At 38.1% G+C, this 15,593-nt stretch overlaps 1 protein-coding gene across 1 annotated transcript in view; it reads right to left on the bottom strand.

Annotated features, from left to right (window-relative positions):
- Window positions 1-2,521: 2,521 nt before the first annotated feature.
- LOC129015690 (cytochrome b5 type B) overlaps window positions 2,522-15,593 on the bottom strand; it is a 40,006-nt gene continuing 26,934 nt past the window's right edge. The window contains exons 4-5 of the mRNA XM_054454140.2: window positions 7,186-7,214; window positions 2,522-3,905 (exon numbers count right to left, since the gene is read on the bottom strand). Coding sequence (XP_054310115.1) covers window positions 3,815-3,905; window positions 7,186-7,214 — 120 coding nt within the window. The 3' untranslated portion in view covers window positions 2,522-3,814. The remainder of the gene's footprint in view (window positions 3,906-7,185; window positions 7,215-15,593) is intronic.

Here is a 15,593-nt window from a genome sequence, read left to right as displayed (position 1 = left end):
CTACTTAAAAAACATCTTTTTAAATTAAAAATAATAATAATAAGTGTAGTCGGGGCAAGAAAAGGAAAACAGTGTCTTTATTGTGTGTAGTTCTGACAAACGTTCACTGTGTGCGCATTCCAGCAGAAAGAGACAAAGATCTTTGTTCAAAATATTCTGAAATAAAATAGGTAAACTAACTCCATTATTGAATACACAAAAGGAATGTTAATGTTACTTGTTCATAGTCAAAGGTGAAGTTAAAAAAAAAAAGGGAAGTTAAATAACTGAAGTAATGGTTTGCCCAAAAAGCAAACGTAGGATACAAGCGTGGGCAAAGAGCAGCTACTGAAGCTCATGAGGAGGATGCTGGATATAGGGTAGGTAACTTGACAAATGCCTCTGCTTCTTTGGAACCTTCTTCCTAGATCACCCCCACAAATTCCAAACCTGGCTCTTTCAGAGCACAACAGCCAAATGTAACTAAACTCCTCATTACTTCTGCGATATTTGGCAACAGAATGAGATAGTTAAAAAAAAAATCAATTTCTTGTTGAGACAAGACATGTCTGAATCCATTTCTCTTGGGGTAGGAGGAGGTAATGAACATTAACGTTCTGCATCTCAATCTCCAAAAATGGAATTTAACCAGATAGATATCGCTTGAGATTTTAAAGCAGGAGATACCATAAGTAATGATACTCCAGGCCTGTAAAGCATTTTTCATTGTCCCACATTGCAGCTAAATGAGTATAAACTCGACAATGTTCTGATTTCACAACATATGCATTTATGACAACTGCTAAAAGAACTTTACAGGCTCAAACGATAGGTTCCAAGGGATTTTTGTTTTTGCTTAAGCAGTCTTGAGGAGATCTAAACACAAGACAAACTTTGACCCCACCACTCTGTTATCTGTACAAATGCAGAAGTCATTTGGAAACCAAAACCAATTGCTGAGTAGGGGCTGAGGAATTTTGGTGTCATTTCAAACTAGTCTCTACTGAGGCAGGTTTAAACCCTGGCTCTCAGGCCAGGGGCAGTGGTACCAACACCCTCTATTTTGGTAGCACGAAACTTTTCTCACCTCCTCCTTCGTGTCCAGCAGCCATGATGTGTACAGTACAGTTTGCAGCAGCAGCAGCAGCAGCAGCTAGTCTTCCTCAGGAATAAACAACCGAATACCCCAGAGACCAGCTCCAGGTGGCACTATCAGCCAATGGGGACTGGCTCCACTTGCTCTCCAGAGGGTTTTTCACCACCTACCCATGTCAAGACTGTTTTGTGAATTCAAGTCTACTTCCTAAAGAAAGGTCCTTTTGGATGGATTTGGCTAGTGTGCTATATTACTTTATTGTATAGAAAAACCTCTGCAAACTCTCACACAAGATTTACCTTTCACCTGGCTGTTTTTGTTGGCAACAGAATAATAGTAAATGGACCCCAAAGTGATTTTCCAGATACAAAGTGACATCACATCAGCAGTAGTTCAGAAGAAGCCCTGGGTACTGGGGGATTTCATGGGTGGAAGAGACAAAGTCTAATTATCTTTTCCTCTAGCTCTCAGCAAAAAACAAGTCCACATGTAAACAGGAAAAGAAAACCAATGTGAAGTAGAAAAACATACCTTTTGCATTGGCATTTACCTTAAAAATAACAAAAACACCAATTTTACTTGAGATGATAGTTCTTTAACATTTCTTATAAGCCAGATGTTTTTAATTCAATTTTGGACATTGCCAACACACTTTTACAACTGATTCGAGTTATCTTCAGGCTTGGCTTTAGTTTCAATGTTCCCTTTCAAGTTCCTCAATACTCCTCTGTTCTTTACTTTTACCCCAATGTACTCCAATAATCATGCAATTTATTTATTACAGGCAATCATATACCAATCCTTCCTTGCCTTTAAATACAGAAACATCAAGTCATACCACTTTTGTTAAATAATAACCAAAGTTTTTTTCAATATTGTCTTAAAAGTAGCATCTTATAATGCATACGAACATTTTTCTAAAGATAAAAGTTTTACTAAACCCATGTCCCTGATAATAAAAGTCAGCCAGAAATCTCCTAAAATTACTCCCAAATATATCCAAGTGTGCAAGTACAAGGTTAATATTATTTTGATGAATTCTGTATTCATTCAACTGCTACATCACAGGATACAAGACCTGGGTTGAACTTTTTCTTAAATAGTTTGCATGGGCAGTCCCTGGTTTGCTGGGCAGTTTCCTCTCTCATCAAATCCCTGGCAAGCTGGGAGGGAGGGAGGAGATGCTGAACAGCCTCTATGGTCCTTCTTGAACCAAGCTGCTCCCTGCTGGATATGACAATGGCTCAGAAGCAGACTAGCAATTCTCAAAGGACAGGGAGAAAAATCACCACAGTTGCTGGCAGAAAACAGCCAGTGTACTATTTATTTCCTCAGGTGCTTCCACGGGGGAAAAAATAAAAGTCTAATATGCCAGAGAAATCATCACTGAACCAATAAGACACAGTAACATAATTCTAGTAACCTACTTCTCAATGAACACACATCTGAGAAAAAAACTGCCAGGATTTTATTCTCATGGAAGAACAGAACAAACCCACAAGTTGAAGTCACGGAGGTAAAATACAGATGAAATGGAAAACAGTCTCTTGTCATGAACTCTCACTTTCAAATACCATTTTATATGGAAGTTACTTTACTGGGGGGGCAAACAGAAGCCCATGTTGGAGTCTCTTACTTTTGGAAAATGGAGAATCAAAAATTTGCTAATCAACAAACAAAAAAGGAGGGAAAATCCTTGGTAAAGCTCTACAAACATAATTATACATTTATATTTTACCAATAAAAGATAGCTAGGGTAGAAAAAACAGATGGTTAGAAACTGGTGCCAAACCAAAGTGAAAGCTTTGGTGCTTTCTCTAAACTCCTATCCTGTTTCTTTAGAAAACACCAGTTTTCTAAAGAAAGATTACTCTGAATTCACGAGGGTTCTATCACCCCAATTCATCCCTCCCTTTCCACCCCCAAGACACAAAAGGGCCATGTAGTTTTTTGTCCGGCACCACTTGGGAAGGGGCTGGGCTCAGGGGGTGGGAAGAGCTACCTGCTGCCCTAGCTTGAAAGGGAGGAGGTGGCCACACCATTCTTTGTATTTTTATCACGCACATAAAAGGAACAAAACTCATTTGGCAGTTTTAAGTTTAATAGGTACATACCTTTACTTCAGGAATTAAACTCCTTATGATAAATAAAAGAATTAAATCAGATTTTTTAAAAAAATACAGATAGGGGTCTCGCTATGTTGCCCAGGCTGGTCTTGAACTCTTGGCCTCAAGCGATCTTCCCACCTTGGCCTCCCAAAGTGCTAGGATTACAGGCCTGAGCCACCACACCTAGCCCTAAATCAGAATTCTTTTTAAAAAATTTACTTAAAAGAAAAATGGAAAAATAAAAGTTTCAACACTAGACTGCCGCCCTGTTAAGAATGTCTAATATGCAATCAAAGTATTGGAAAGCAGGCATTTTTACCAAAGAGCAATGTCACTATAACTTATGAACAGAAAGTTGTGAAATATAAGGGTACTCATGGAAACCAGTGAAGAGAGGAAACACTGGCAATTGTTCTACACAGAACAGTGAGCAGGTACTTTGGGAGTAAGGCTCTGAGAGATGGAAGACGCTGGTCTCAGATCTGAGGTGGATGTCTGGCCAATCATCTTGGCTCCAAGGGGGGAGAATGCAACTGGCAGGATTCGAGGAGAGGGCACTTCTGCAGCCCCCAAGCAAGTCTCTAGTTTTCACCCCAAAGTGGATGCACTTTCTAACTTCAGCAAGGCCTCCTCAGGAGGATTTGCTTTCCGGTGTGTAGTAGCGGTACAGGAAACCTAAGAGAACAGCGCCTATGATGGGTAAAATCCAATATGCCCAGCAACTAGGAAGAGGGGGAGAAAGCAATAAAGTTGTTAATATTTTAAGCCAAATGTTCGCTATCTTTCAGCTTTCACATGTTTTTATATAGGCAAGAAGTTTTTATTTAGTTTCAGAAATTTAACTGCTTTTATCACAAAGTAGTTAGGGAAAAAATATTTGAATTGGAGTGACAATATTACAAAGTAATTTTTTAAAAGGTTAAAAACAACCAATAGTATGATATCAAATAAGATGCCTTTAAATGCCTCTATATGTGTTTCTATAAAGTCATATAGTGGTTATTTCTTAGTTAGGGATTAGGGATGCTCTCACATTTTCTTCATTGTGCTTTTGCTTTTCACGTATTCTACAATTAAACATTTTTAAACAGGAAAAAACATCATTATGTAAGTGACATTTCATATATGTATAAAAACATATATCCATCCCAATATAAATTTGGAAGTAATCATATCTAATATAACTACCAGAAATATCCTATCTGCTTCATATGTATTTTAAAGATTTAATCCTTATGAAATCGGATAACCTATGAAATAGGGTTATTATTCTCATCTCATACAAGGGAAATATAAGCTTTGCACCCCAAATCCCAAAGCTAGTAAGGGAGTTGGACAGTCTGATTCCAAACCCATCCTCTTAATCCCTAGTTAAGTTTGGACACTAATAAGGATACACATACACACAAAGCATATACAGTTCTAACAGGGTGAAGCAAATGGCAGCTTCAAAAGTACTGCAAGAGACCTTCCTTAGGAGCTTCAGAACAGTCATCATTCTCCTTAACATAATAATTCTTTAACAGAACTTATTAGCGCACTAGTTTTAAGGTATAATTCTTCCATGATCCAAATGACCTGGCTGCCCCTCTACTTAAGACATATGAGTCTTGGTATTAAAAGGTTTTGAAGTCAATAAAACGAGCTGAAGTTCATAAGAAAAATGATTCTCTTTGCCTAAACATGCCTAGCACTCTGTATGCTTACGTATAGCAGAAAGCTACTCTGGACTAGTTTAGAATGTCAGCCAGGTAGCTTTGTTTAAAAAACCAAGCAATATGGCATTTATAACAGCAATATGCACATGGGAACTCTGAAGTAATCTGAAGTAATCTCCTGATAAGAGTAATGAATTCAGACTCCTTAAAGAGCAACCGCAAGAGACTAAAGTAGGATCCTTGAGAAAACATTGAAGAAGAAAATTTCTTTTTTTTTTTTTTTTGAGACGGAGTCTCACTCTGTCACCCAGGCTGGAGTGTGGTGGCACGATCCTGGCTCACTGCAAGCTCCGCCTCTGGGGTTCACGCCATTCTCCTGTCTCAGCTGGTCCTTGTGATCCGCCCGCCTCGGCCTCCCAGTTTGCTGGGATTACAGGCCAGAAAATTTCTTTAGTACAAAAGACTGAGAATGGTTGACACCAATCCTCACATAATCTTTCCTAATACTTAACTGCCACTAAGGAGAGAACCAGAGGAAATACATTTATACTGCATCACAGGAGATTCAGGTTCAACAATAACTTTCTACCATAAGACAGATTTTTCTTCTTGGAGATCCATCTAGACTACTACATGTTTGTGATTCATTTATTTTTATTGTTTTGTAGTATTCCATTGTATGAATATACCACAATTTATTAAGGTTGTTTCCGATGTTTGAATATCTCGAATAACGCTGCTATGAACATTCTTGTACATATTTCTGGGTGTACTTGTGCACACATTTCTATCAAGTATATCATTAGAAATGGAATTGCTGGGTCAAAAGTTAATTCATCCTATCAAATTTACTAGATAATGCCAAACTGTTTTCCGAAGTGATTATACTCATTTACATTACCCTAGGAGTGCTTAAGAGTCGGGGATAAACTTTCCAACCAACTCTTATTTGCAAAATTTTTAATTTTTACCGATCTGGTTAGGTATGAAATATACCTATGCTTTTAATTCACATATCACTAATGATGAGATTAAACCTCATTTCCTTATGTTTACATTTGTGTTTCCATTTCTGTAAAGTGCTTAAATCTTTTTCTCATATTCTATTGAGGTTTTAAAAAACTGATTTGTAGGAATTCTTTATATCTTCTACCTAATAATTCTATATCAGTTTTATGTTTAGCATAAGTCTAAGTTTTATAGCATAAGCATAAGTTTTTTTTTTTTTTGAGATGGAGTTTCGTTCTTGTTGTCCAGGCTGGAGTGCAATGGAGCGATCTTGGCTCACTGCAACCTCCACCTCTCCCAAGGTTCAAGCAATTCTCCTGCCTCGGCCTCCCAAGGCTCGCACCACCATGCCCAGCTAATTTTGTATTTTTAGTAGAGACGGGGTTTCACCATGTTGTCCAGGCTGGTCTCGAACTCCTGACCTCATGATCCACCCACCTCAGCCTCCCAAAGTGCTGGGATTACAGGCGTGAGCCACCGCGCCCGGCCCTGCATAAGCATAAGTTTTGTTTAAAATCTGCAATTTTGTGGCTTGTATTTTCAAAATTTTTATGCAGCATTTCGCTGATCCTAAGCCCTTAATATTAAGGAAACTAAATTTACTAATAGTTTGTACTTTTTTATACTGTGTCCGTTACCTCAAATAATAGATCTGATATTTTATGGGAAAAAAAGACATATTTTCTTTCTCTGAAATACTTCAAGATGTCCAAAAAATAGAATGGCTAGCTCTATATAATCTCCACAAAGATACTGTACAAGCCAAGGATTCCACAGTCATTTTAGATAGAGACACTTAAGGGAAGGCAAGTTATAACTTTCAGAGCTAATACTAATGAATTACTAATATTAATGCCAAGGAATATATTGTAAATAAACCTGAGAAAACCCAAATTCCTAAATATGACCGTAGTATTTTTTTCTCCTGCAAAATGTAATAATAGCACTTACCTTACAGAGTGGTTGTGAGAAGTAAATGAGATTAAGTTTTAAGTAGAATCATGTAGCTGGGTTGAACTTCGGGACTAAAGGCTGACCTAATAGTAGCTACCTGTCCATGCATCCTGGCCTCTTACTGAGTGTGATTCCAATTTATGTCACAATAAGATTAAAAAATGACTCAAGGCATGAACCTTTTAGATTATCCAAAATGGCTGAAACTGTAAAAGTTAATTTTTCTAATGTCAAGGAACAACTGAATTTGCAATGATTTGGGCCAAAAAAGAATTAGTTGTCAAACTGCACTCATAAGTTATGTTACATACACATACTTATGGAAGAGTCTCTTGCCAGACATTACCTTGAACATACAGAAATCTGTTAAGGGGATACTAACCTTTTGCATGTATCATTTTTTGAAGGGTCCTGAAATGACAAAAAAAAAAAAAAAAAAATTCAAAAATAACAAAAAGAAAGAAGATTAACATAGCACATATACATTTTCTTGATCAAGCTACGTCAACCCTGTAACTGATACCAGAACTTCATCTTTCATGAATTTTGGTGTTTACAAATATATAAACAATGGATAGACTGGGAATTTTATTTCTGATAACATACTGGCACTTCACTAGGTTCCTTCCTAGTGAAGAATCACCAATGAAAGCATAGAAATGACCTAAACTTTTTTAGATGTTAAAAAATGTTAATGATACAAACTATATTGAAATGGACTACTCTGTGGTCATGATGATGTACCTGGTTCAGCTGGGCTTGCCACTGGCAGTAGCTAACATCACACTTTCTAAAAACATTTTTTAAAGTCCAAAAAGCTCTTCTAACATGTAGATCAACTGTGAAATGCTCTAGATCATACAGATGACTGCTTTGTAGATCACAAAAATATACTGGTTCACTCTTTGAAATCATAATAATTATGACAGGAGACCTTAGAATTGATTTCACAATGAAAAGAGAAAAAATGGAGTCAAGGGAAAGAAAATGACAAAATAATCTTAAAAAACAAATACTGGCAATAAAAAGTACTGAAGTATTGATATATGCGACAAACTTTACAGCATTATACTAAGTGAAAGAAAGCAGACACAAAAGACTACATATTATATAAATCTGTTTATATAAAATGTTCAGAACAGGACAATCAATAGAGTTAGAAGTAGATTAGTGGTTGCCTAGGGCTGGTGTGAGGAGGACGAGTTGTGGGGAAATGGAAAACGACTAATGAATATGGGGTTTCTTCTTGGAGTGAGGAAATTGTTCTAAAATAGACTGCACAGTTCTGTAAATACACTAAAAACCATTGACTTGTACATTTTAAATAGGTGAACTGTATGGTATGTGAATTGTATCATGATAAAGCTGTTATTAAAATTTTTTTACTCAATTTAAGTATCAAATGAGTTATTGATTCCATTAATCAGCTGTATAGTACAAAAGGCCTGCTAACTTACTGCCAGAGGACAATAACCCTTTAGCATAGGTTGCTGCTGCCCAAAATACCATCTTTGCAAAATGTAGAAGTATATCAGGGTATGAACATGGAATATTAGCTCTGCTTAACCACCATTTTCAATAATCTCCAAGAATTTCCAGAAACCAATCACATTGGCCCCGATACACTTTAGAGCAGTCCATGAAATGAGTTTTAATTTCATATATCCAAAACACTGTCATGCAAATGAATACATGCCCCAAACCTGAAAGAAATTAGCCTGTAGGCAAGAAAAATGTCAAATGAAAGGTTTTAAAGAAACCATATTAACATACTTCTATACTTCTTTAAGACTTTAATGATTAACGTTATCTGGGACATTTCAGCTAGTCTAGTAAGGATCCGATTAACTAAAATGAGTTACAAGTCAATCTTTGAAAAATACAACAAATGTTACTATCGACTTTACAGATTCGGAAGGCAGGAGTGGTAGCGATGGTAGTATGCGCATCAAGTTAATTTATAATGTTGCCTTTTAAAATAAATATTCCACCACAGTAATCAAGAAATAATTGAATTCCATCAAGAAAATGTTCATGGTCTTTTATGCTTTAGCTACATAAATACCAATGATTTATAGACAAAAAATGTAGTTACTATTTTTAAAAGGGATAATTTGAAAGGCTTATATGAGAGCATCACAGCATAATATATGTATTATGGTGTTTAATCTATAATTAGAGTAAAAATCATATACTTCATATAAATGGATTCTCTAAATTCCAAAGCTTTTAGCCTCTTTTACAATCAAAAGCCCTGGATGTCTGCTAAGTAGGGTGAGCCTTAGAAAAAGGTAATAAGCAACTGAAGAAGAAAGAGAACAAAGACAGCCAAAACTGTACTGTGCTGAAATGTAAAAATTTCTAAACAATAAATAACTTAAAACATACGGTGTTCTTTGAACTAAGTACTGCAAAATGTTCCTGTTTTAAGATCAATCCATCGCTGGGGACGCAAAAAAAAAAAAAAAAAAAAACCAACTTGTCTAACCCATTAAAGGAAAGAGAAGAGAAAGAGGCATACACTCCCTTTAGGATACTGACAGCCAAGTAGATGCAAACCATAGTGACCCCCTTTTTAATCAAATACATAATAATCAAAGAGATGTTGAAGGCACAGCTCTTAACAGCCAAGACTCAGCCAAATTTGGAAATAAACCAAATCGGTTATTTTTAAACTGAAATGAAAAAAGTTCTATTAACACATAATCTCCCTTCACCTCCACCCTTCCCCTAGGCACAGTTCCCCCCAATCTTCATTTCCACAGCTAAGCACTGGACTAAAGCTAATGGATGCTTAAGTGAAAATCTTATAGTTTATAGTTGACTTTAATTTATCCCTTCAGGTATTGAGGCATAACTAGCTGGTTATGTCCATGCCTAGATTTTAATGCTGTCAACCTTTGGCCTGGAAAGTAATAATTGCAATACTATGATTTTAGTTACAAGAGAATGAATCAAATCCAAAGTTCTTCCAGCATAACCCCTACCAAGCAATTAATATGCATGCTTCTTTTTCTTCAAAAAGCTTAGAATACACTGGCAAACAACAAAATTGCTGTGAGTTTTGGTATTACAGGTTCTAAAACAAATTGCTGTTAAGTCTACTCTGACTTTAGCTCAAAACTCATGGAAATTAACTGTTTAAATAAAACTGGTTCCTCAAGTTCAAGGTTCATTAAGGCTTTAATTCTCCACTAAAATAAATAAGTAGGGGCTGGGCACCTTGGTTCACATCTGTAATCCAACACTTTGGGAAGGCTGAGGCAGGAGGATCGCCTGAGCCCAGGATTTGAAGGCTGTAGTGAGCTAGGATTGTGCCACTGTACTCCAGCCTGGGGGACAGAGCAACACTCTGTCTCAAAAATAAATAAATATATATATATATACATATAAACACAAAAGACAACTTTTTAGTGAAAAAGGAAATATTTTGTAATGCCTAAATAGAATATTTATAAAGCTGCTCATAATTAAAATCGTATCTAATATCTTCAAGCCCAATGTTATAAATCAGTTTCCTCGTTTGTAAAATGAAAAGCTCAGATCAATGTGAATTCTAAAGTCATATTCAATTATCTCAACACAATTTTCTGAGCCAAGGACATTGTGGTGAAACCTACAGCAGCAGGCTTCTAAAGGGTAGAGAGAAGAAAACACCATTCTCTTATGTCTAGGAAGACTGAAGAAGCACTACCATAAGTAGATTTTTCTCTTTTCCACCAGCTACATAGAGGAGTAATTTCCCAGATACTTGTCACACCATAAGCACTGACCCAATTTGATAAGATTAAGAGAATGACAAAAAGGCCAGGCGTGGTGGCTCATGCCTGTAATCCCAGCAGTTTGAGAGGCCAAGGTGGGCGGATCACGAGGTCAGGAGATCAAGATCATCCTGGCCAACATGGTGAAACCCCGTCTCTACTAAAAATACAAAAATTTTAGCTGGGCGTGGCAGTGTGTGCCTGTAATCCCAGCTACTCAGGAGGCTGAGGCAGGAGAATCGCTTGAACCCGTGAGGCACAGGTTGCAGTGAGCCGAGATTGTACCGTTGCACTCCAGCCTGGTGATAAGAGTGAGATTCCGTCCCCCCACCAAAAAAAAAAAAAAAAAAAAAAAGAGAGAACAAAGAAATGTCTCAACTGGCAACCACATAGAAAGGATGTGTGGCTCAATGGGGGTGGATTTCACGATGAACTTTGTTTATGAGAAAACATGAGAGAAGAGCACACACTTAAGGAATGGAGTGTACTTTGTCATCAGGACATAAATGTAGGAAATAATGAACCAGAATCATGATTATGATGCATTATGACAGACAGGGAAGCCGGGCGCAGTGGCTCATGCCTATAATCCCAGCACTTTGGGAGGCCGAGACAGGCGGATCATGAGGTCCGGAGCTCAAAACCATCCTGACTAACAGGGTGAAACCCCATCTCTACTAAAAATACAAAAAAATTAGCTGGGTGTGGTGGCATGCACCTGTAGTTCCAGCTACTTGAGAGGCTGAGGTAGGAGAATCGCTTGAACCCAAGAGGCGGAGGTTGCAGTGAACCAAGATTGCGCCAGCCTGGGCAACAGAGCGACACTCCGTCTCAAAAAAAAAAAAAAAAAAAAAAACAAACCCAAAAAAACAGGGCATTATACCTTCAGCCTATACAGCTTACATTTAGGCTTTCAAAAGCTTAAAAGGCAAATATAAGGTATATAAAGACCTTATGTTTTGATTCCTACATTGCTATTCCAAGAGGATTCTAAGTATTTAAAATTGGAAAAAGTAGATTTTAAGCCACAGGACAGCTTTGGCAAATTTAATGGGTATTTAGGTGGTCTGGTAGAGATTGTGTAGCTTTGAATTTGGAACACTTTGGTATCTCTGTGGCCAGTAACTTATGAAAAACAAGTTGGGAACTTCTGGCTTCAAATTCTAAACTGGAAAGGATTTTTCCCCCTTAATACCATGGACCTTATAGCATGAGCTACCACTATATGAATTTTAATATTAGGTTCATTTTACCACCTAAAATGTTTGAGTATTGAAGGTATATGATTTCAGCATTTTACAGTCCCAACTATGACACAGTCATGTGGTATGGATCTTGACGACAGCCTTCTCATGAAGCTCCAATGTACTAAAATATTTAAGTCAATAAGAACCATTTCTTTCTGGATGTGAATATAATTTAACAATTACTGCCTTGCAAAGCATATAATCCTAGAGTCAAACCGTTATATAAAAAAATTTCCCTGTAGATATGGCAAAATTCAAAGATGAAAAACAGCCCCTAAAACAAATTGCTATAAACTCTCTTAAGAACTCATTGTGATAAAATATGTACACCTCACTCAAGAAAAAAAATTAACACATTCACAGGATGATCTCTATCGGGACTTAAGTAGTGAAAAATCTGTTATAACATTGGAGGGCTGATTTGAAAAGAATGTTTCCTTGTCCTTCTGATCCCTTGTTTTGCAAAACTATACATCATTTCTAAGTAGGGCTTTACCAATAGAAGACATTAGTCCTTGAGAACCCTCAGCAAAGGGTATTTTGTCTTTCAAGAGTAATTTTGTCATCACATTCTATGCTTTCTTTCAAAAGATTATGTTACAAAATATAAGTGTTATACAAAAAGAGGAAATAAGCCAGGCGCAGTAGCTGGTGGCTCACGCCTGTAATCCCAGCACTTTGGGAGGCCAAGGCAGGTGGATCACCTGAGGTCAGGAGTTCGAGACCAGCCTGGCCAACATGGTGAAACCCCATCTCTACTAAAAATACAAAAATTAGCCAGGCATGGTGGTGGGCGCCTGTAATCCCAGCTACTCAGAAGGCTGAGGCAGGAGGAGAATGGCTTGAACCCAGGACGCGGAGGTTGCAGAGCCGAGATTGCGCCACTGCACTCCAACCTGGGTGACAGAGCAACACTCCATTCCCCCGCCCAAAAACAAAACAAAACAAAAAAACACACAGGAAATCAGGAAATAACCAGACAAAATTCTCTGGTAAATAGTAATCACTGCTTGTCTAAAGGGCGTCAGCATCCCATTCCAAACTTTAATACATTAGGTAGTAGGTATGGTGGGGATATTAAATAATCCTTAAAAATTTTTAATTTAATGTAATCAACTAACTATATTTCATAATTATAAACAATATATTCTTTTTAGTTTCTCATAAAAGAAGTAAACGGTATGTTACATAATACATTATATAACAGAAAACTGTATGTATAATAAAATTCAGTAGCATCTGGGAGAAAAAAATGTAACTTTAAATGCAATTAATAGACTGCTTCTAACATGTAAAATTTACTGGATTTCAAAAGTTAAGCTTCTTAAGTTAAAAATGAAGTTTAAAAAACACGTTAAGCCTCTATGGAGACAATTTTATTTGTTTTAAAAAACAGATCAAATCCTTTGAAAGCAAATGTCATCACATCAACGCTTTCATCTATGGAATACTAAATATCTACTTAAAAAATGAGAAAGATCTTTTTTTTTTTTTTGAGACAGAGTCTCGCTCTCTTGCCAGGCTGGAGTGCATTGGCACAATCTCGGCTCACTGCAACCTCCACCTCCCAGGTTCAAGCGATTCTCCTGCCTCAGCCTCCCGAGTAGCTGGGATTACAAGTGTGCACCACCACGCCTAGCTAATTTTTGTGTTTTTAGCAGAGGCAGGGTTTTACCATGTTGGCCAAGATGGTCTTGACCTCGTGATCCACCCACCTGGGCCTCCCAAAGTGCTCGGATTACAAGCATGAGCCACCGACCCCAGCCCAAAAGATGTTAATAAACTGACAAGAAATAATGATGAATAAAAAAAAATTTTTTTTTGAGACAGGGTCTCGTTCTGTCACCCAGACTAGAGTGCACTGGCACAATCTTGGCTCACTGCAACCTCTGCCTCCCAGGTTCAAGCCATTCTACCGCCTCATCCTCCCATGTAGCTGGGACACCACCATTCCCAGCTAATTTTTGTATTTTTAGTAGAAACGGGGTTTCGCCATGTTGGCCAGGCTGGTCTCGAACTCCTAGCCTCGTGTGATCCGTCCACCTCAGCCTCCCAAAGTGCTGGGACTACAGTCGTGAGCCACAGTGCGCAGCCAACAAATAAAATTTTTAAGTAAAGAGAAGCAAGGTGAAGAATAGTGTATGTATGAGGCTTTTTACTTTTTTTTTTTTTTAGGCAGTCTTGCTCTGTCGCCCAGGCTGGAGTGCAGTGGCGCGATCTTGGCTCACTGCAAGCTCCGCCTCCTGGGTTCACGCCATTCTCCTGCCTCAGCCTCCCGAGTAGCTGGGACTATAGGCGCCCGCCACCATGCCCGGCTAATTTTTTGTATTTTTAATAGAGAAGGGGTTTCACCGTGTTAGCCAAGATGGTCTCGACCTCCGGACTTCGTGATCCGCCCGCCTCGGCATCCCAAAATGCTAGGATTACAGGCTTGAGCCACCGCGCCCGGCCGGCTTTTTACTTTTTTAAAGGAAATGATGGTTGGTTTGTCTGTCTATCCATCCATCCATCCATCCTTATGAATGCATGGAATCTTTGGAAGAGTAAACAACAACAAAAAAATGATGGCTGGTTACCTCCAGGGAAGGGGAACTAAGAGTCTGAGAGCTGGATATACGAGGGAACTTTTTTTTTTTTTTTGGAGACTGCGTCTGGCTGTCGCCCAGGCTGGAGTGCAGTGGCGCGATCTCGGCTCACTGCACGCTCCACCTCCCGGGTTCACGCATTCTCCTGCCCCGAGTAGCTGGGACTACAGTTGCCCGCCACCACGCCCGGCTAATTTTTTGTATTTTTAGTAGAGACGGGGTTTCACCATGTTAGCCAGGATGGTCTCTATCTCCTGACCTCATGATCCGCCCGCCTCAGCCTCCCAAAGTGCTGGGATTACAGGCGTGAGCCACCGCGCCCGGCCAACTTTTTTTTATAGTATACTGTTTTGAACTATTTAATTTTTTTTTTTTTTTTACCATGTACATTTTATAATACTCATTCAAAAAAAATGTAATGGGGAACAGGTCAAATTACTAGACCTATTTGACTACAAGATTTGACTAGTAAAGCAGTTGAACTATTATCTAGATAATATCTGTTGAAGAAATGAATGAAATGGTGCCCACTTTTTTAGTCAGGTTACGATTTGTATGCACTTTATCTCTTGAACTGATGGCAGATTAAGTGATAAAACAGCTAACCAAGAAGTAAATACATCATCAAAGAGAGAATTCATAGACCACGAATATTTATAGGTTACTTGCTAAAGAGCAGGCAAACAGGCAGGCAAACTGGCACAGAGAGCACTAAGTCTGTTTCTAAGGTGAGTTTCCGTAACCAAAAACAGACCAGAAAAATGTTAAGTCAAATATAAGTAGGAGATTGATGGCTCTCAGCATGAGGGTTAATCCAGCAAGGAAGAGATTCACAAAGACAAATGGTTTTTAATTCTAGTTAGTTATTTTTGATTGAAGCAGGTTAAAAAAAAAAATCTGTTGCTAGATCTTTAAGCCTTTACGTTTTTAGTATAATAATTCTGGGCCTTCAACTCAGGTACTATCCATCTAACAATAAAACAATGGTGACCATTAATTATTTACCTGTGTTATAAAAGTAATATGACAGGTGTTTTCTAAAAGAATTAGAGAATGGTTACTGACTTACACTTTGGAATAGCAACATTTTGAGTGTTTCTTTCTTGGGTGGCAGTAGGGAAGGTGCAGTTCAGACAGGGAGTAGATATGGGGTTGTGGAGGTGGGAGAGAAGACGGGTAGAAATAGAGGAAAGGAGA

Source organism: Pongo pygmaeus, chromosome 18 (genome assembly GCF_028885625.2).
Source record: "Pongo pygmaeus isolate AG05252 chromosome 18, NHGRI_mPonPyg2-v2.0_pri, whole genome shotgun sequence".
NCBI classification, from domain to species: Eukaryota; Metazoa; Chordata; class Mammalia; order Primates; family Hominidae; genus Pongo; species Pongo pygmaeus.
Note: the sequence above shows the minus strand (reverse complement) of the source record. Positions and strands in the feature narration are given on the sequence as shown.